This window comes from Falco naumanni, chromosome 7 (assembly GCF_017639655.2).
Source record: "Falco naumanni isolate bFalNau1 chromosome 7, bFalNau1.pat, whole genome shotgun sequence".
In the NCBI taxonomy this organism is placed as follows: domain Eukaryota; kingdom Metazoa; phylum Chordata; class Aves; order Falconiformes; family Falconidae; genus Falco; species Falco naumanni.
Window position 1 is genome coordinate 20,689,164 of NC_054060.1, and position 21,025 is coordinate 20,710,188.

At 39.2% G+C, this 21,025-nt stretch overlaps 1 protein-coding gene across 10 annotated transcripts in view; it reads right to left on the reverse strand.

Moving 5' to 3' along the window:
• Positions 1-21,025, reverse strand: part of TRPM1 (transient receptor potential cation channel subfamily M member 1) — a 109,445-nt gene that overhangs the window by 73,619 nt on the left and 14,801 nt on the right. For 8 of the 10 annotated variants that reach the window (XM_040601084.1, XM_040601079.1, XM_040601081.1 and 5 more), the window contains exon 1: positions 16,154-16,518. The exons of the other annotated variants lie outside the window; for them this stretch is intronic. In XM_040601084.1, coding sequence (XP_040457018.1) covers positions 16,154-16,276 — 123 coding nt within the window. In that variant the 5' untranslated portion in view covers positions 16,277-16,518. Of the gene's footprint in view, positions 1-16,153; positions 16,519-21,025 lie in introns of those variants that run through there. 10 annotated transcript variants of the gene reach the window in all.

Genomic DNA, 21,025 nt, shown 5'->3' on the forward strand with positions numbered 1-21,025 from the left:
AGAAAAAGAGGCAGGATTTATTTCGAGAAGGACATTACAAATGAAAAAAAGTGTACATAAACCACTTGGCATGAGAAACATACCAGCTGTACTTCACTAATCCATAGCTGATCCTTGGAAAGAATCACAAATCCACTCAACCAGCAGGCTGAGTACCATTTTGTTGCCAAGAATTGAGAATAAAATGGAATCAAATACATACCCATAATACTGGCTATTAAAAATTTTACTTGGGTCTGATAAAGTATGCATTAAAGACCCTTTTCTTAATTCAGCCACAGAAAATGAAAAAGTGAAAACAGAAAAACCGAATGTACAAATTTTCTAGAAAATCATTTCATTGTGACAGCCTCATTGCTGCCAGACATATACCCACTGAACTGGCCCCAAGTCCTGCACTTTGGAACTGTGTCAATGAGAGCCAAGAACTGAACGCATCACTAAGAAATACCCAAATGTCTCTCTGTCTGTTCATGGCTGAAGCACACTGCCAGAATAAACATGGAATAACCTGTAATAGTCAATGTTTGTGCATGCCAGTACCTGCTGAAAGGAGATCACCATACCTCTTTTTGGTGGGTGTGGTGTGGTATTTTTTTGTGGATGGATGTTGGTTTTGTCCTTTTCTTACCATAGTATTTACTGCCAGCAGAAGCTGTCAAATCGACACATTCTCAACTCCCCTACAACTTTTGCACATCCTTCTGAATGTCTGAATGACAGTGTTCTGCAGCTTCATGCATTTAGTGTAGCCTTGGTACCAGCTCAGTACAACTTTGGCAAACAAAATCCTAAACACAGTCAAAAGACTAAACGCATCATTAGTTGTTTTTCTAATGAGCTTTTATAATAAGCATATCGCAAAACTCAAAAGTATTTTTAATACTATCAATTACATAAATTAGAAAAAATTACAGAAATAATGAAATAGAGCCATCCTGTGCTGCTCTAGATTTATACTAGATAATATTGTAGGTAATTATTTTTTTCTTCATGTTTATGACCTTTTGACCGGTATGTGAGCATTTCTCAGCACTAAGGCGGTGAGGGGGATGGACGGAGACAGGGAGTGCAGGGAGTGAAAAAAGAAAAGGTAATACAAGCTTTGCTTTCAAGGTTCCTGTCCACAGTCATGATAAAATAGCTCTATGACGACTTCTTGATGAAAAATTAATTGCTGTGGTAATTTAAACATATGCCTTATTTAATAATTAATGTACAGGAATCAAATCGGACTACTTACTGACGTCTTATTATAAGGTATACTCAGAAAAAGATCCGTGATCTTCATTGTATTTTTAAGGGGAGAGAGGAATTTTATTGTATCTTGGAGAAGGAACTCCTCCTGTCATACCTGTCTTGTGCAACAATTGGTCCTCATTTTGGCTCACTACAAGGGAAAGTATGAATTTTAGTGTAAGACATCAGAGTGAAGTCCTTTCCGTATAGAATAGCTCTATCTAGTGGTTGATTAACCCAAGTGCATCTGACTGTTTGAAGAAGACTGAAACGAATTTCATGAAGGCCAGAAAGGTCTTGGGAAGCTGACACTTTCCTATGCCGATCTACTGTCATCCAGCCTCACGTAAGTCTGGAAATACTCCAGGAAGGTTGCACTACTAGCTAAATCCTATCTTTACATACATTGATGAATGTGATTACATGGAGAGTTCTCCTTGTAACGATTGCTTTCCCCAATACAATTTGCAGGAACAAACCAGGGGCTCCAATACTTACTCAAGCAGGGTACCGAAATATTGTCCTGACAGAGAAACCCAGCAAAGTCAGCTGGACAGTTCCCATGCTTAATTCTATACACATGCTCTTCCCCTAAATTGTCATTTAAAGTTGACAGAATTATTGTGGGCATGTTTGAACAACATGGAAGAGATGGCTGGGAAACTTGTGTTGAACCAGTTTCACGCCACTGTGGGAGCCAGGAAGGCTTGAAGCTGTTCCCCAGCCCCAGCCCCGGACTGGTAAGCGTGGTGCCCTGAACACTAGGAGCATAAGCACTGCCTTGTCCACCCTGGAGCAGGACAACCTGCGTGCAATGGCTGCAGCACCCTGTGGGGTAACACAGTCTTCACGGGACTAAACTGGGTACGTCTCCATACCCTGTGTGCTCTGCAGCAGCCACGCCATGGGAGAAACGGCTTAGTTCTGAACACCCGTCGGACCGACGCGGCACACTGAGCCCATGAACCTATGAAGCCTGATTCAGAAAATGCAAATGGCTCCTATGTTTTGTCCCAACCTCATCATCCACCTAGGGGATATACTGGACACTAATCTCTGTCAGCTTCTAACGGAACATAGCAGGGGGAGACCTGCGAAGTTCTGTCCTGTTTAACTGAGTAATGGATTTCATCAGCACAAGGGAAAGGTCACTAGTTTTTGCTGGTAATTACAAAAGCTCCATAAAAGTATGCCTACGGTTTTCCCAAGCTCATTGGGCCATCTATCCAATGGAGGCTTGAGGCTTAGGGGAATAATCGGCATTCAGATAGCAATTACTTGATTAATGCTGTAATGATAATTTTAATAACTGTACAAATAACTATAGTTTAATTTAAACTATAACAATCCTGCTACATATCCCAGTGTAGCAAAATTAAAATAGCAATGTAAAAGCACTGCAACTGCTGAAAAAAGTCACATCTGCTGCATATAGCCAACACCAAAATATAAGGTTAAGCCCACAAAATAGTCCCATGAAATTACCATTGGTGGTGTTTAACTTTTTTCTACAAAAAAGCCTGGAAATCACCTTTCCTTTAGAATGATGAGGACACATGAACCAGGGGCCCTTCAGTACTCCTGGCACTGGGATCAGGTAATTCTGATCACTAAAAGCTTCAACTGCAAATGGTCTCTCTCACTCAAGCTGCATCTGTTTCTCTACATCTGTTTCTCTACATATTGTTCCAGAAAGAAATGTGAACACAGCATCATTATTTTGTGCACAGGAATTAAATAGGTTTACAGTCCAGTTTTCATGTCCTTCTCAACACATGTTTTACCTAGCATTTCTGCAATGATGACACAAGCAACACAGAAAAGTTTTACTAGCTATATTTTCATTATGATTCACTCAAATCTGACCTAAATTAACTCATATTCTAGCAAAACATTAAAATGCCTTTGATGTTTTGAGTGCCTGTGCATAGAAAACAAAAGCACTTACCCATTTCAACACTTTGAAGTGCAGTAAAGTTTCATACTGATGCATATAAACTACTGAAAATGTAGCATTAGTATTTTACCTTACCAACATGACAATTATTTGAAAATCAAAGTAAAGTGATTTGAACAAGCTACATACATCTCCCAGTCTTCATTCCATGAAAATTTCGTAGCTTCTCTTCTCCTTTCAGAGAAAAAATTCAAGATGACAGCCAGATTTACTGACTTGCCCTTGTTCTTGATTCAAGCATAGTTTGCTAATGAACTAGACCCATAAGATTAACAGAGATTAGTGTGGATCATTTCACATTATTTTCTACCAAATAAAGTATGAAACTGCTCGGTTTTGTAAATGCTCGGTCAGATGCCTGAACACAAGTACCTGGCACCAATTCAGATGCATGGTGTATCAAAGACATCCCACAAGCCTGGCATCCCACAGGATCTAACGAAGGCCTTCTCAGAAGCTAGAGGCCAGAGAGGATGGGAAATGTTGCTAACTGCCTAAGTTCAAGTAACTCAGTTGTGCCTTTCCTCCTAGTAATGGCCGGTTAGAGCAAATGAATATAACATGGCTCTCCCTCAGCACTAGGAAAAATAACTTCAGAACATTGTAACTTAAATTAAAAAATACTTTAAAATCTTACTGGGCGACACAGGTAGAGATGAATGTCAGAATGATCAGGGATTGCATACGTGTTTTTATGTATTCCAACTACTAAAGCTTTATCAAAATGGGAGAGGCAAGTAATGATTAAAATTAACTAGGCCATAGACTGGAGTTGGACACTAATGATGAATGCATAAGACCAGTCATTTTGAACAAGCCAGTTATTTCCCTTCCCATCATTTGTTGAACATGGTACGCAACTGCAACACTAATCCAGAACTCCTCAAAGAGAGCCCCCGCCCCGCCCCAGCTCTGTTCCTCAGGCTGGCTCTCAGCAGGGGTTCATATTTCCAAGGATGCAAACAGATCAGGACCCATATACACCTAAGGCTAAATCTCCATTCAGAACTGCCTCAGTTGCTCCCATCCCTCAGTAGCCAAGCAGATAACAAGGAGCAAGACAAAGTGCTGAGAAGAAGAGCCAAGCCATTGTGGGGATCATTGTTGTGTTTGGGTGCGTGTGGGAGGAGACCAAAACCAAAAATACTTTCAGGTGAGAGCGGTGTGGGACAGAGCCTGGCTGCCCTTGGGTCCTACAAAGATCCTCCTTCCCCCAGCCTTTTGGTTTACCAGCAGGAGATCTACATGCAGTGACTAGTAAACAGCAGAGCTACCATTAAAACAGAATAAAAAGTAGTGTTACTTGATGCCAAGATCCTTCTCAGAAGGCGGAGGTATTTCTGTGGTAAATTAACTATTCTGAAGACAGAAGGCTGATGCACAAGTTTGGGATTCCCCTGGATGAAAGACACTGCTAAACAGCCAGACACATCAGTGTTTGGTGAAGGCACGTCATGTAATTTTGGTGTTTCAAAACTCGGAGCTAGTAAGTTAAGAAAACACACTGACTTTTTACCTTTTAAGCTCTCTGGTTCAAACCTAGGCCTGAGAAATACAAAAATATGTCTGATACACTTCTGGGAATGAGAAGAATAAGGATTTTGCAAGGAAGGCTCAAAAAAATTGTGAAGTGAAATTAGAATCAGATACCAAAACAGCTATAAAATTCAACAGCAAAATAAAAGATTCCCAACATGGGATACTATCAGGTTAAAGAAATCTTACCCAAGCATAAAAGACTGTTTTCCAAAACCAATGAGCTCAAGCTGGCTTCCATGCTTTCACACACCTTGCAGGTACACTATAGAACTTAGCAAGGGATGCTGTGGAGACTAAAAGGCACTACCACATCACGTAAAACCCCTCCAATATTACCTCTGGTCCAGACAATCCCTACCTTAGGGATCACTGCACACAAGCAAACCCTGACTGCGAATAACTACGTCTTCCTGCCCGTTCCTGCAGCTCTCCCTGGACTGTGTTGATACAGCACTGGGCAACATATATTGCTGGCCTGACCCAGCACAGCTCACAGCTGGTCTTACACTCTCACACCTACCTCTGAATTTAATAGGGCGTTAAACGGAAAAAGCTTGTCAGCTCACGAGCAGTACACACCCGATGCTCACCTGGATTTTCAGTCTTCAGTTTTATGAGCAAATTCATCTCTATAATTGAAAACATTTAGGAGACTCAAACTTCAATAAAACCTAGGTAAATTGTTGAGTGATTAAGATGTAATTTCAAAACAGCACACCCTGGGCTATGAGCACTGATCCAGCTAATCATATCTGATTAAATCTTTTTCAAAGCTTTGGAATTTACCCTTTGCTCTTCAGTTCCAAACTGAAAAAGATTTTGATTTTGTAAAAATATAAAAATCACAACCAACAATGTAGAACTGGACAAAGATATATACTACTTAATGTGAACATCAAGACAAAAACCTAATGCATTCCCCTTTACCTGTCAATCTCCATAAAACACATTAATAAATAAACAAACATAGAAGTTAATGATTTACTGCTGAATTGCATTCGGAATAGTCTTGGTTACTGTGTACCAGAAATGAGACAGGATGAACCACTGAACAACTCATTTCTCCCCTTTGTTGTGAAAAAAGATTTGTAATACATGACCTGTGACAGAAAAATTGGGAAGGAGGGAAATTAAAGACAGCTAGGAACTTTGGAATTAAAAGAGGAAAAACATTTAAATGTCTATTATGTTTAAAAAACCACAAACAGTACATTTAGTAGAGTTTAGTAACCACTGTTTGCTTTCCACTGGTAGAGGCTTAAGCTATTCAGCTATTAATCACATGAAAGTAGATATTAAGGAATATTAATCCATACCAGCTGTTACATCTTTTACTGTGCTATTATTAGAGATTAATCTTTATAGAACAAGTCTGCCTTTTCATGTCATTTGCAAGAGGACATCATGCAAGCTCATACTGTTTTACAACACATCTTCATAAAGGGGTTGGAGAAAGCAGGGGGAGATAACTACACGGTGAAATTACACTCAACTTCATGCTTCAAACCTAAGGCGCTTAAGTTTAGAAGAGATGCTGCCACTGCAGTCAGTTTATTAGTAATTTTTATTGTGACTGTAAAAGATTGCTTTTATAGCTTGCTATTTACATCAAAAGAAGAAGAATATTCTCTTAGTGATACTGAATGTTCTCATACGGAAAGTTCAAGGCCATGTAATTTCCTCTCTTCAGTAGCAGGGAATGAACCCCATTAAAAACATGTAATATAATCTAGTTAATGGAACCTTCATAAGGAATATTAAGGACTGTAACAGATCTCTAACAAAATAGAATCAACACTGTGAGCACCTTATTTTCTAATGAAGTATAAAAACCCTGTTAGGTAAGCCAGGTTTTTAGAGAAGCAATTGCTTTTACCATTGGATACACTTCATAGATGGCTGCATCTGCAGACTCTAGAGGAACTCCGATCAGATCACATGTTGGTGGAGTGCTATAAAAAATCACAAAAAATATCACACTGTTCTGAAAAAGTAACATTACTGGCAGTAGATGCCAGAATTATCCATTGCAGATTATGAGATTGCCGTTAAAAATAAGCTTCTAATCAGTTTCTTGAGTTTTTGACGAGAATGTACTGTCTGCAGTAGGGAAATCAGTTGTCATAGTTACAGAAAATCTACATTCTCTATACCTGCAGTCTCCTTGTTTTGTTAAATGCAAGATTCTTCTCTAATTATGTTGCAATTACTCATCAGGGTACCTTTGTTTTTTACTTGTTTGGACTTCAGATGGATTTTACAGATTACACGCATATTAGTTTTACAGCTCAGTCTTAATGGTGAGGAAGAATCTCTTTCGCCTCGGGTTGTATGATTCACTGTCCTCCCACTCTTCCTTGCAATCGGCAGTCTCTCCCCAGCAGCCACTGCCCTTCCACTCTCCCCAGGCCTGCAAAGCCCCTCGGTGGCTCCCCTTTCTCAGCCTGCCCACAGCCTCTCTGGGCAACCAGACCTGCTTCAGCTGCTCAGCTCTCCCTCCCGCAGCACTGCCTCAGCCTGCCTCTGTCTGACAATCTGGCATCTACCACTGCCTTTACAGTCTCTGCTACTTGTCTTTAATCCTCTCCATCCTCATCTTCATCTGCTGAGGAACCAGCTGTTATCTGTACGGCATCGGTTTTGCTGCCTTTTCTTCTCCTCTCCTCCCAAATAAGTACCTTAAAATTCTGCTATTTCACTCTCCTCTTCAGGACTGGCTTTCCATCCCACCCTGATAATGCCTGTCTGCAGGACTCCTCCCATCTCCAAACCAGACAGGTAGCCAGCCCTACAATGACACTTCCTCTACTTAATGTCAATAATTTGCATGCTAACAACTGGCAAAGGTACGGGACAGAGAGAGGTTCTCACAACACAAAAGTTAATGTACATATTAGCAGGTAAAACTGGGGTCCAAATGTAAGCCTTTAAGCGGTTTATCTCATTGCTTACTTTTTATTTAAATCAACAGGGGTTGGGTTTTTTTTTACTTGTTTCTTTCCTTCTATCCCCCTCCACCCCCCTTACCTAGCCTGAAAATCATAAGGGATAAAATATGAGAACAATCAACAATTTTTAAGTTAATCAGAAATCAGTCAGTTTTATAACAGATACAAATTCTATGTAAAATCCTTTCATTCAGCGTTCATACACTTCTGCCACTCAGCTGTGAAAGGCTGTTGCAGTGAATCCTTAAGCTATATACATCATGAATATACTTTAGTGATCCTCAATTACATTTATCTTTATTTTATGAATTACTGAATGACAAGAAACATCAGTTCATCTCTTCTTGCATAATTCAAATCTATTTAGAAACTTGGACAGTATTTACCCAATTTTCCTGAAAACTTGGAAAAGCTATAAAAACAGGAGTAAAATGTGTCCTTGCGCATTCTCAACACATGAAGTTTGATGTTTTGCAAGCTGCATTTTAGGAACGAATGGCTTTCTTCTCCTTGCTCTTTACAGGTTCATCCATTTTCCCTTTCACTGCTTGTCTGCCTCTCATGAGTTTTGACTCTCCATTTCCAGTCCTTTGTATTGCCAAGCTTTAGCTTATTTTCCATTTTTCAAAGGGAGTATCTTCATTGTAGTTATCTACGCCAAGAGAAAATTGAAGTCTGGCAACCCTGAGGAGGGTTTACATGAGCAATTCCTACATCAGAGATTAGTTAATTGGAGGCTTGAAGGGGGCATATGTGATCAGGGAAACACTAAATCAGTTTTTTGGTGGGGGTGGGGGAACTAGTTAATTTTAACCAGCTCGAGCTTTTCTAATTTTTCCATTAGTGTAGACTGTAGGAGTTGCACTAGAGATTGCGGCCCACATACAACAGGAATCTATTTCTGTGAAGTGGACAAGATGTGTAACAGCGAGGGAAACAGAGAAAATGAGTCGTGCAAATTCACAAAGTAGGATGGATGGCACAGCTAGTAACAGAACTCTGACATTAAACCACTGATCTAATCCACCACGTTGCCTATGGAACAGCTCTTTTGCAGTGCCAGATTTCTGTCTCTTCCTTTACTCAAACACCTGTGTTTTCCACCTCATTTTAAAGGACTGACTAAATTAAAAGAATCTGTGTCACTTAAAAAGCACCAGAAACGTTCTATTCACTCAGGTGATGGTTGATTCTTCAGACTTAGGAGTGCAGAGCAGTAAATACCCCAATCTATATCCTTCATTGCAAGATCAACTAACCTGCTATCACTACACAAGACATTACACCAGACTGCTTTCCAGCAAAATTGTTTTTCCTTTGTTTATCCACACTTGTGTTTTCTAGGCAAAACAAAGAGGCAACCATCTGGAGCACGGTACCACTAACAGTCATGTTCTATGTATCTCCTGCTACTGTAAAATCCTCACCTGACTCAGAAGCACTCTTAGACAACTAGTCAGTTGCTCTCTGTGTTTGAAAGTCAGAGAGAGCTTTGCAGTATCCACAAGCCTTTGCTTCAGTTTTTAACAGGTTGTCACCCTTGACAAATCCCTTATATAAAACTACATTCAAAGTGAAAATTGCTCAAGGCTTTCTGCTCCAGTTCTTCCCTGCTCAGAACTGCATAAGGCTTGTTTTCAGACTTTCACTGGGGAGATGCTGGTAAGCAAGAACTGGCAAGAGGTGCAGCATGAACCAAGCATCTATGGCAGGTTTTTTTGAATGAGACTAGGAGTAATTTGTGTTGAGAAACGGGCAGTGAAGCACAGTTACAAAAGACACAGATGCGTGCAAACCCTACAGTTGCCAGGCGTGAGTATGAACAGCTGGACAGAATAGCATCAAATTGCTGGAAAGTAAAACACATTGTTCTGTAATTCACAAGGGGATTCTGACATTCAGTACATGGCATGAGTTCTGGGGAAGCATTTTGTTCCTGCCATGTCTGCTCCAGTGCCACTCATGGTTTCATCATTACCACAGGCTCCAGTCAAGCATTAGGGAACATTTCAAATATAGCATCCCTTAAAACCGAAAGCTCTGCTCATGCACAATATGAAAAAGGACAGTTCTCCTGCTGTTCCCTTTGTCAGCTTCATCTTTTTCTAACACTACAGAATCTTGGTACTAAATCCATGCTTTTGTCACTGATATGGCTAGCACAAGAGAGTCCAGAAATGCTTCCTATTACCCCTTCAATCACAAGCTGCGAACCTGCATCTCTCTCCTTCTGGCCCTAGACTCCTCTAACAGGTTATTAAGATGCTGCATTTCAGAGTAGCACCTTTGTATACATAATTTGTATGCTGTTCAAATGTATAAAGGGGATGAAAGGTGTTCTATATGTACATGATTGTTACATGCTGGAGACCAGGCCTAGTCCACCACGACAGTTGCGACTCAAAATACGTGTACTTACCCTGCTGGACAGCCTGCACTTGCTGTAAATTGTGGGGTTATGCAGTATTTGCCCAGACATACAGATGCTCTATGAGATATATGCATGTTCCTTTTAAGTAACAGCTATCACCAGTTCTAAAAATTTGCCAAACATTTGGACTCAAACACGCTAAGAATGTCAAAAAGCTCACACAAAACTTATTATTTTCTCATTGCTGGAAGCCACCAGGATGTAACAGTGGTTCGCAGGCAGCATTTTGGTTAGAGGTACATGAGGCTTTAACAGCTGTACAGCACAATAAAGTCTTGTCTCCAATTCCATGCTTACACCCTACCTTGAACAGTAAGCTTCTGTGACTTTGCTGTAACCTTTCCTTCACGCTACAGATCACATTTTACTAGCCGTATGCACACACCATCTGCTCCTGTGGGATGTCTGCAGCATACTGCAAGGTAGAGAAGGGGCTCAGTGCAGTGCCGCATGCCTAGCTACGCTGGGTGACTCATACCTGCAGAATACAGACTCAATTCCTTATGAACAATTCCCAACAACAAAGAGATCCCTAAAAGCCATTCCTCACAATGTCTGTCTTGAGAAGAAACTTACAGGGTGTCAAGAAAAATGTCATGGACATGCCAAGGAGAACCATTTAAGTTCTACATTTCAAATTGCATAAATCCTTCACTACACTGATATCCTTTCTTTGGATGGTGTGTCACAGCAAAACAAAAGCCTTATAATTCATTTGGCCAATTGTGCATCCTGCTTAGGGGGTTAAAGGATTTATTTCCAATTCCTATTCAGATCAGTGAGTACTGTCTAACACATTCTATTATGGACTGTTTTTCACAATGCTCTTATCTAGTTTGTTGAAGGACATTAAGATACCAAATAAACACTAAACTGATTCAGTGCTGATTCAGCAAGGCAGTTCAGTAAGACAACCAGTAGAATGCTCTTTGTGGGACAGCATACACAAATGGAAAAGATTTGTCAAAACTGGTCAAATTTATATACCCGATGATAACATTTTTCAGTGTCTTTTAAGAACACAGCTACAGTACTGATTCTGCTGTAACAGTCATTGAATATTCTGATTTGACATTCCCTTTTTTCATTAAACAGAAGAGTACAGGCTATGCTGCTGTCTCTAAGTATAAAAATCTGTACCAGAGATCACATGCTGCCAAAGTATAGTTTTTGTTTGTTTGAAAAAGGGGAACTGACAACCTGTTGGTCTTTTCTCCAGACACAATTCTGCCCCAGTTTTTCTTTAGGGCTACCTGTGATGACAGTTTGATTATTACCCTGATATTTTTTGAGCATTAAGAACCTGCTGTGCTGTATTTAGAAAGAAATAAATTATTATACCTAAGCTACTTTCTTACTGCCATTACTCAACTGACTTCCCAAACTGGAAAAAAACAGCAGTGTTATCTCTTGAGCCACTGAGAGAATGGACAAAATGTTTGCACAAAGATGGTTTCTGAATCATCACAGAATTTTTTTTAAAAAAGAGATTTGGAACTCTCAAAAGGAATGTGGGTGACAATTATTTCACTGTTACCAAGTGCTTTACCTAATCATAGCTGTAATATTAACCAGATAACTTCTAAATAAATCCATGAGCTAATCTTTTACAAACCATTGAAAGGTAAGGTAATTTGAAGGAAATCACAGCTCTTGACAAATAGTTTAGGAGCAGAAAGTAAATTCATCCCGTTAATATTTTTTTTCCTGCTCAAAGTTTAATATTACAGCAAGCAAGCACACAAAGCATACAATTTACAATTAACAACTGCAACTAACTTCGAGGGATTTTATACTAATTTTCAAGCTTCATTAACAAATGGTAAGACAGATCAAAAGAGTGACTTAAAGGGGAGACAAAATTGTTTTTCTGTATAAAAGATCAAGTCTGGTCTAAGAGAATGTATTCATCCTTTCATGTCTTTTCCCTGGTTTGTCTGGTCATTTACAAAACACATGACAGCTTATTTGCCTTAGCCTGAAGATCTATTAATCTTTCCACCTTTGTAATCCATGAAAGCTTTTCTAATGAATCACTGGGTAATACTGTACTACCTTAACTTTTTTTTTTATAAAAAAGATCCATTATACTTTCTATAGTAGAGCTGCCGAGATTTTCAAATTTGTCTAATGTATTTAGATAAAATAATCTTTAAAACATTTTTGTAATATTCTAAAAAATAAATTCTTTTTAGACTTTCCAGTTATTTCTTGCACCATGTTTGATAGCCAGGAAGAAGACAGTGATGTGAGCAATAAAGCAATCTGAAATACATATTAGTATCTCTATAAAAGCTTATATCTAGGCATCTGAAAGATTTGTACTGAGTATATCCTTATACAGATAATTGCAGAGAATTTACAAGCATGGAATAATTGTAGGCAAACAGAAATAACATGTAGAGAAAAGCTGTTTCAATAAAATGTTTTTTAGAGGAACAGAAAATGAGTCATAGTAGGTACATCTTAAAGACATTTAGATCAAACCAATGGAGATAGTAAGCAGACATGAAAGTGCTGTTTAGTACTACAGAAGTAATTTGAAGTAATTCCCATTAGTGGGAATGACAGACCAGTGATGTACATCCAGATAAGCTGCTTCCTTTTTTAATAAACTGAGATGTTTACAAGAAACAAAACGAAAACACAGACATAAGCGTGCACACACACAAGCATATTCCTTTTCTAAAACACTGGGTTTCACATTTCATTTACAGCATTCTCTGTTGAGGTAAAGAATAATGCTTTTAATTGCAGAGCAGGTAGCAACAGGTGTTTTTGTAAAATTGCTCAAGAAGTAAAATGTCATCTTCCTTTAGAGCACTGCTGTCAAAATCAGGGCAATACACAGGAAAGCTAAGCAGAGTAGAGATACTTGGCCATTTTAGTTACTCTTGCTATTCAGCACTACTGCGGTAAAAATCATGGACCGGGACTGCATACTGTTACACATTCCTCAGAAAAAGGAACGTGAGAGTGGTGAAAGCGAAAAAGATTATTAGAGTGGTAGGTGAAATTTTCATTATAAATCTCTATGCTTAGCTATATCACATGGCTTTAACCATTTTCTGCCTAGGTTTTCCAGCTGTACCCCAAAGCACTACTCCCCTAAAAACACACACCATTCAAGACTAGTTTCAATCCCTGTTTTCAGCTGTATGATTAGCAACAGTTCACATTCGATACACAGTATTCTCAAGCACAACAGTGCCTGAATTTCCTGCCTTGAGATGTCAGGATGTCCAGAGATGACTACTTCCATTTGCCTTACGCTGACAGTGTGCTATTAACCTCAAAGAGCCAATTAACATAATTTCTCAGCATAAGTAACACTCCCTGCCTACTACATAAGCCTAAAAATCTATCTTTTTAATCAAACCTAGAAATAATATTTTTCTCACAAAAGGTAAAGTTTTTGTTCCCAAAATGAACATTAAGGCAAATAAACACCAAAAGAATTAGGAAGACTAAAACAAACAAGCCATGAAGGGAACTTACAGCTTTTAAAAGACTTTTTTTTTTTTTTTAGTAATTAGAAGAAGTCAAACCTTGTAACAAAAAAAGAAAATCTGTACTGTGTTCATTGTACCTTCACTTCACTAGTCTTTCCTATGGGATTAGTGGGATAAGATTAAACTATTTTTATCTGGGTATTTTACTCTATTCCATTCAGGAAGTAAAATTCTGCACACTTTGCAGCATCAAGATAGGCCTGGGGACATTAAAAAAAAGAAGAAAAAAAAGCCGGCTGCACCTGGGGCACTATGCCTGCATTATGGATTTACTATTCATATTTCTCACCTTTAGGTAAGCCTAGATATATAAAACAACATTTTAAATGGGAAATCCTTCTCACTCATTTCCTTTATCATTGCTTATTATTCAATAATTAAAGTTAATACTACTAGCCTGTGAATCTACTGCGTATCTTTGAAAAGTCATTTAGTTGACAAAGCAAGCAATATAGGTAAGCGTCTTGGAGGACAGTCTGGTTTTCACGCTATTGGGACACAGTCATGAGGCACCTCAGAAGCAACTGGGCAAGTAACGGGAAAAGTTACACAAAGTGACACTGCTGCTAAGTATTAGCTGACATTTCAATATGCCATTTTGCTTTATATCTATCAGAGAAGAAAAAACTGAACCCACTGCTGTCCTGGTTTTGGCTGGGATAGTTATTTTCTTTTCAGTAGCTGGTACAAGGCTGTGTTTTGGGTTTAGTATGACAGCAATGTTGGTAACACACTGATGGTTTTAGTCATTGCTAGGTAATGTTTATACGAAGTCAAGGACATTTCAGCTTCTCAGACTCTGCCAGCGAGAGGGCTGGAGGGGCACAAGGCACTGGGAGGGGGCACAGCCAGGGCAGCTGACCCGAACTGGCCAAAGGGCTGTTCCATACCATAGAACGTCATCTCAGTATATAAACTGGGGGGGCTGGCTGGGGGCTGCCGATCGCTGCTGGGGGACCGGCTGGGCATCGGTCAGTGCAGGGTGAGCAACTGCACTGTGCATCACTTGGGGTTTTTTTTTCCTTTTTGATTTTATTTCTCTCTCCCTCTCTCTCCTTTTCATTACAGCTGTTGTTACTATGTATTTCAATTATTACATTGTTCTTATCTCAACCCATGAGTTTCACCTTTCTCCTGATTCTCCTCCCTATCCCACTGAAGGGGAATGAGAAGGTGGCTGCATGGTACTTAGTTTCCAGCTGGGGTTAAACCAAGACAATCGCAAACAGTTTAGATCCTTCTGGTTTTAAGCGTTTAGGCTTGGCCCTGGGGACAATGACATTATAGCTGAAGTATTAATTATTTTTCACCTAGCACTCAATGGCTACAATAGGGCCTGTAATATGGGCATTACATGCAACTTGACAACGTAGCAGAAAAAAGGGCCAGCATCCCCAGTTAGTACACAAAAAACACTGCTGTAAATGACTTTAGCCCTAGATGGTGCTTGCAATTCACCCGATGATGGTCAATGACCATCAATCTCCACCAAAGAAGTCCCCCAAACATAGATATATTTTTTCTTGCATTCACAGATGACCATGACCAGTATTTCACATCACACAGAACAATCTTTTTAAGAAGGAAACATTTTAATACATGCTTAGCTGCCTGTGTGTGAATGACTAATTTCCCCCAAGATATCGCCAGACATTTTTCTCTCAGTTATGTTCCTTCAGACTTCCTTTCCCCCCTTTAATTAGATTCTGACGATAAGCAGAAATTAGAAGAGGGCTGGAGGGGTTGGAAGGCAAAACCTATTCTTCATTATTTGAATGGAGTCAGTTCAAAAATGGTCAGTTGATCTGGAATCTAAGTAATCCTGAGTTGAAGTTAGCCTATATTTGTTCCAAGTGAATCTATCAATCCTTGGACAAAAGATGTATTTAAATTCCCTTTGCAGCTGAAAACTGAATTAAGAAACAAATTCTTAATATTCATTTACAACATGCAAGCATATGACAACAGAGTGAGCTGATGCATTATAAAGCAATCACTTCATTTCTTCTTTCTCCCCTTTTTTCATTTATATACTGCAAAGTACACAATCTAACCACAAACTGTATTTCTTGTAGAATCTGTCTGCTATAAATGTTCAGTGAACCACACCAAAATGCTTCATACGTCCTCTCAGTCTTCTCATTGATTGCATCTAAATTTGGCATGAACACTACATAACAATAATCATCAAAATATGATTTTGACTACAGATCGGAATAATTACAAGCTAGCCCTGTTTGGTGATACTTAACCCAAAGATCCTTAAGACAGTGCGCTGGTGAAAGAACTCCCGTAAGAGGGATAAGATTCATTGCCAGAACCAGTGCAATGAATGTGACTGATACTCCTGAGACTTTAAAAGAGCACAGAGGGAAAAATACTTGTTCTCATTTATAATGGTACCAGCTATTAAAAGTAAAAAAAAAAAAAAAAAAAAGACAGACAAAAAAAAAAAAGAAAAAAGAAAAGGGGCAGTGTCTCCAGCTGTTTCCCTCAGATTGTACTATTTGGGTAATTTTAGACTTACCTTTTGCGATCCAGATGCCGAGCCCTTAAATGAAGTGCGTTTGAATGAGCCACTCATCCTCTGTAAGGAACCTGTGAACTTTCCTCCTTTTCCTTTCTTTGTCCCCTGGCCCTTACCCTCCATAAGGGACTCAGTACCCCAGCACCAAAGAAAACTCTGATTTTAGTCATGTAGTCTGAGCAGTTTTCTTCCTGAAGCCAAAAATCATTAAGTTACAGCTTAAATAAAGAGAGACACAGATGCCTAAAACAAAATCAAAGCCAAACAATGAGACTCCGGTTCTGATATGCAACCTGTCACAAATGTTACCAGCCAGCTAGACAAGTAGAAAAACAAGGTAATACACTGATACAAACTGCTGTCCTCCTCCCTCTTCTCTACTGACTCTGTAATCAGGCTTAATGCACACAGCTTCTGCAAGCTATGGTTTTTAATGGACAGAGATTTAATAAATGGTGATTGAAGGTAAATCTACTTTAGAAACAGCAGCCCAAAAGGTTTTTATTTGTGCAAAGCACAGAGCAGTCAGATGGAAATTATTTTGGTATCAGTAGAAAGGCACATGAAAAGAGCAGATGGTCCTCAGCAGCCTATGGGTTAGAGGCCTGGTGGAATTCTGAAGGATAACTGCTGGTAGCGAGTGTGCCTACAGCACGTCTCAGGATGAGAGGGACCAGGTTTTAAAAGCAAATAACTCATAAGATCATGACTTAGAATCTAAGTAATTAGGGAACATGGGTTGGGGCAAATAAGGTGTGGTGTGTATTAATAAGAATTAATGAAGATAATATCTCAATTCATCTATTTTGTACTAGTCTGCCTAAATATGCAGAGTGAAAGCAAAAGGAGGCAGTTAGGAGAGAATACACAAGGAATGTGGAAAAGACAAGGTGCTTTAAAAGAACAACAAAATTATTATTGATTAGGAAACATCTAGTTGGCTCCAGAAGATTTGCCTTCTCAGATGTGAGCCAGGAATCTGTTAGAGAGCCTGTTTAGAAAAGATAGACAAGAAGCACAAAGAAATACAGAGACACATTTCAGAAATTTACACAGGGACTGCTGATTTGCAATTGTAAAGTAAGTCAGAAACACCACTGATTCACAGGGTTTAGTAATAGTCATATTTTTTTTAAAATTTACTTATTTACTTTTTTTTACGTTCATCCCTTTGTCCCTCAATAAAGATGGGGTGGGTGCCTGCTTGCAGCTGGTTAGCGGAGGCACCGAAAATCATGCTGAAAACCTAAAACAAAACAGAAGAGAAGTGGAAGGGGCTGATAGATGGAGATGCACCAATTCCGTTGTTCTGGTCAGCACAGCTATAATCAAGAAAATGAAATTTCCCAGGCTGGCAAGGATGAGTAGCTGACAATTTATGACATACTTAAAGTTGTGTTGGGAAATAGGAGAGTAAAATTTCCATGCGCCGCGGGAGAATCACCTCTATTATATTAGTGCAAACAGTTTGTGGGATCAGGTGAACAGAATGTAGAAAGGAGGGCATGGGCACTAAAGGGTCACAAAAGAGGTCTTCTTTTCAAACCATTCATCAAACTTGTTTTAAGACATGGCTTGGCTTAAGTGAACAAGGCTGAGGTAGAACCTGGCAAATGGAATATAAAAATCGGGCAAGGGCAGTAAGCTGATAGAGCATGCACAGAGAAATCTCAAAGGTAGTTGCGATCACACAAGCTGCTTGACAAAGTAATGCCTCACAAATTCCATGTACGCCTGCTCTCCAAAAGGCTCTCTCCATTATATCTGGTCAGTTAGCAGCAAAACACTGCAGTTACTTCCTGGTCTCTTGTACCGTATCATTGAGTTAGCTGCAGAAGACAAAATATCTGGGTCAAAACCCACCCTGTTGTGAATTTAAACTGTCGTGACCTTTGAAACAAAACAAATTCCTTCTATTTATACCAGAACTTGAAGTTGCTCAACCCTGCCTTTTTCATCTATAATAGTCATTGCTGCATTCTAGGACATATTCTCAAATGGTGGTAGCTATTACAGCAGTCACTTCTCTCAACACCGAGATTTAATGAGCTGAGAATACATCCTCCTGATCTAGCACCTTATTTGATAATAATGAACAAAGCTGAAAGACATTCAGATATTAGCATATGCTGAACATTTTTGTTTTATATTGTAGTTTAAACAAATCCAGCATGAATGCCGTCAAGGAAGAAGAACAACAAAAGTATTCAAGGCTCCTTTGCACAGTTCCTCTTCCTCAGCTACAACATGCAGCTGAATGCAATGAATGAAAAAGAGGTGCATTCTAGTCACTGTGACTTCACCTCACAGAGGCATTGCGTTACTACAGCACAGCTCTGGGCCGAAGTGATGTTGGGCTGCCTTACTCAGAAGGGGTGACTAATGGTATTTTGGTAAAGGACAAAAATGGGGACATGCTTTTCACAAAGCAGAAATTCAGAATACAGTCTGTTCTCCAAGATGCAACGGAGAATGTGAATAAGGAATTAACCTGATCCTTTTGGATCTGTGATTCTAAGACTTTTGTCTGAGCTTCCTGTAACCATTTTTGGTACACTTTAAGGACCACAGTGGCTTTTCACAAGTCATCAGTGTCCAGGAGATGGTCACATCCAAGAGCCAGATGAAAGCCTTCCAGCAATCAATGCAACAGAAGCTGCTGAATATGTTAGTAGTTGAAAAACCAGACAACTACATTCTGCTGCTGTTCTCGTCCCCACTGTGTTTATATAACACTTCGTGGGCTACTTCCACAATACTGAGGGAACAGCAACGTGCACCACACTGGCAATTTCAACAGCTCTGTGATTTAGAAGCACAAGTTTAACTGATTTTCTAGAAGAACTTGTGGTTTTAGGAGTGCAGTCTCACATTAGGAAACCTTTTAAACAAACATTGTTACCTAAGGTTCCTGTCTCACTTTGGAGTTTTCTACTTCACCATTTGAGCTGATTCAATAGTTTACGTGGTCTAAATCAGATCTGTGTAACCATCTGGTTTAAAGCACTGGGGGAAGAAGGGGTAGTAAGCTCTTGCAACAGAATACGGTTGACAACGAATGAGTATGTGACACAGCATGGAGGTCAAAGACCCTTAAACTGATTCTGAAACTGAACAATCCATGACATGCAAGGACACATTTGTCCATCACTCTCCGTATTTTGCAATAACATCAAATTGGTCAAACGGATTATGAAAAACCAAAGACCACACGTCCCCAGAAAAGAGCAAGTGGAGTGCAGGCACACTCCATTTCCAGTATCACCTTCAAGGTCCCTGACAGCCTGCTCCCTGGGAAGAGTGGTGTGCATCCATTTCAAAGTACACAAAAGTGTAAGATGTTAAGTACCTGTATACCCTACACATACCACACCATGGAAATTTAACATCTGCAGTCACAGAAAGGTCCATGGTTCACATGCCTTATCACAATGTGTTTTTTTAAAAGTTAGTATTTTGGTTAAAGATAGCTGTAGTTTTCTCAGCCTATAGAAAATCTAAAACAGATTAAATTGCTCTTACTGTTCATGGTCAGAGCTATTTTATGATATCACATCACAGATGTCTGATGCCAGTTTAAAAAAAAGAATTATCGATTTAAAGCTTTGGGCCACCATGTCAGCTGAAACGTTTCCACTCACTTTGGTAGTCAAGCTAAATACAGCAAGCAGTTGTGTATAATCCAATGAACTTCATTTACATGGACAGACTGGGATATGATAGATTTATACCTGTATAAAGACTTATATGTAAAAGGCATGTAGGATTAGGCCTTCCTTCATTTTGCATTTAAGGTATAAATTAAACATGAATTTCTTTCACAGACAATGGATTATAAGCCAAAAACTAAAAGCACTTTTTCTTTTTTTTACTGGGATGTCTTAAAAGAATATTTTTTGTAAAAAAAACACGTCACTGTCCTTGCACATTTCTGATACAAGAAAATTTAAATACTTATGTTTTTAACTGAGAAAAACCCTACATTCCATTAACAGTATTCATTAATTAAGCTAACAGGAGCTGCTGATATTGTGCTCGGTGCTGCACAAATGCTTTTCCAAAAAGGCTTATTCCAAGATAGTCACAATTAGTTATGTTGTGCTTGCTACCAAAACATCTAGACAAACGTTTGCACAAGCAAATCCATCTTCCACTTCAACAGGAATTATACTGCATAAGGACATGACCATAGGCCAGGATTGTCCGAAATCACTATGGTGCTGCAAAATATTATCATTTTGAAGTCTTTCAACTCTTCAGAACCTCCCCATTACTCTGTTACTGATAGGATAAACCTGCTACTCTCCCAAACTGAAAGCAAATGGAAATGTCAAAATTACTCTTCAAAAGGATTTAATCCTGTTAATCCATTAATGTATTCTCTACAAGTTGGCTAGCTTCAGAGAGCCATTTCAGTTATTTAATGTATTTTTAACTTGAAAAAACCCAGGCTCTTCCAAACTGTTTTTCTCTTACTGTACATATAAAAAGCTGCAGGAGATCAGACTATTATCTCACCGGTGTGTGCAATAACCTCCAAAGCAGATGACAGAGGGCCTATCTGAAATGAGCTGGAGCAGAATGAAACTGCACAGCATTTTATAGTCAAGGTAAAGGAAAGGAGCAGTAAGTTTCCTGACTACTAACAAAGTGCTTTGCCTTCCAAATCAGACAGTTTTGCAGCAGTAGATTTACTTTTGAAGGAGCAACATGAAACCAAAACTGTAAGTAGAAATGCTCCTCATTCTGGACTGTTGCATACTTCAAACTATAAAATCAAAAATTTTTAAACATTTGTAAACTACTACTGTTACTGGCTTCTCAGTGGTCCAGTAACAGCATTGCACTTGCCTTTTCTCATTTCCTCACACT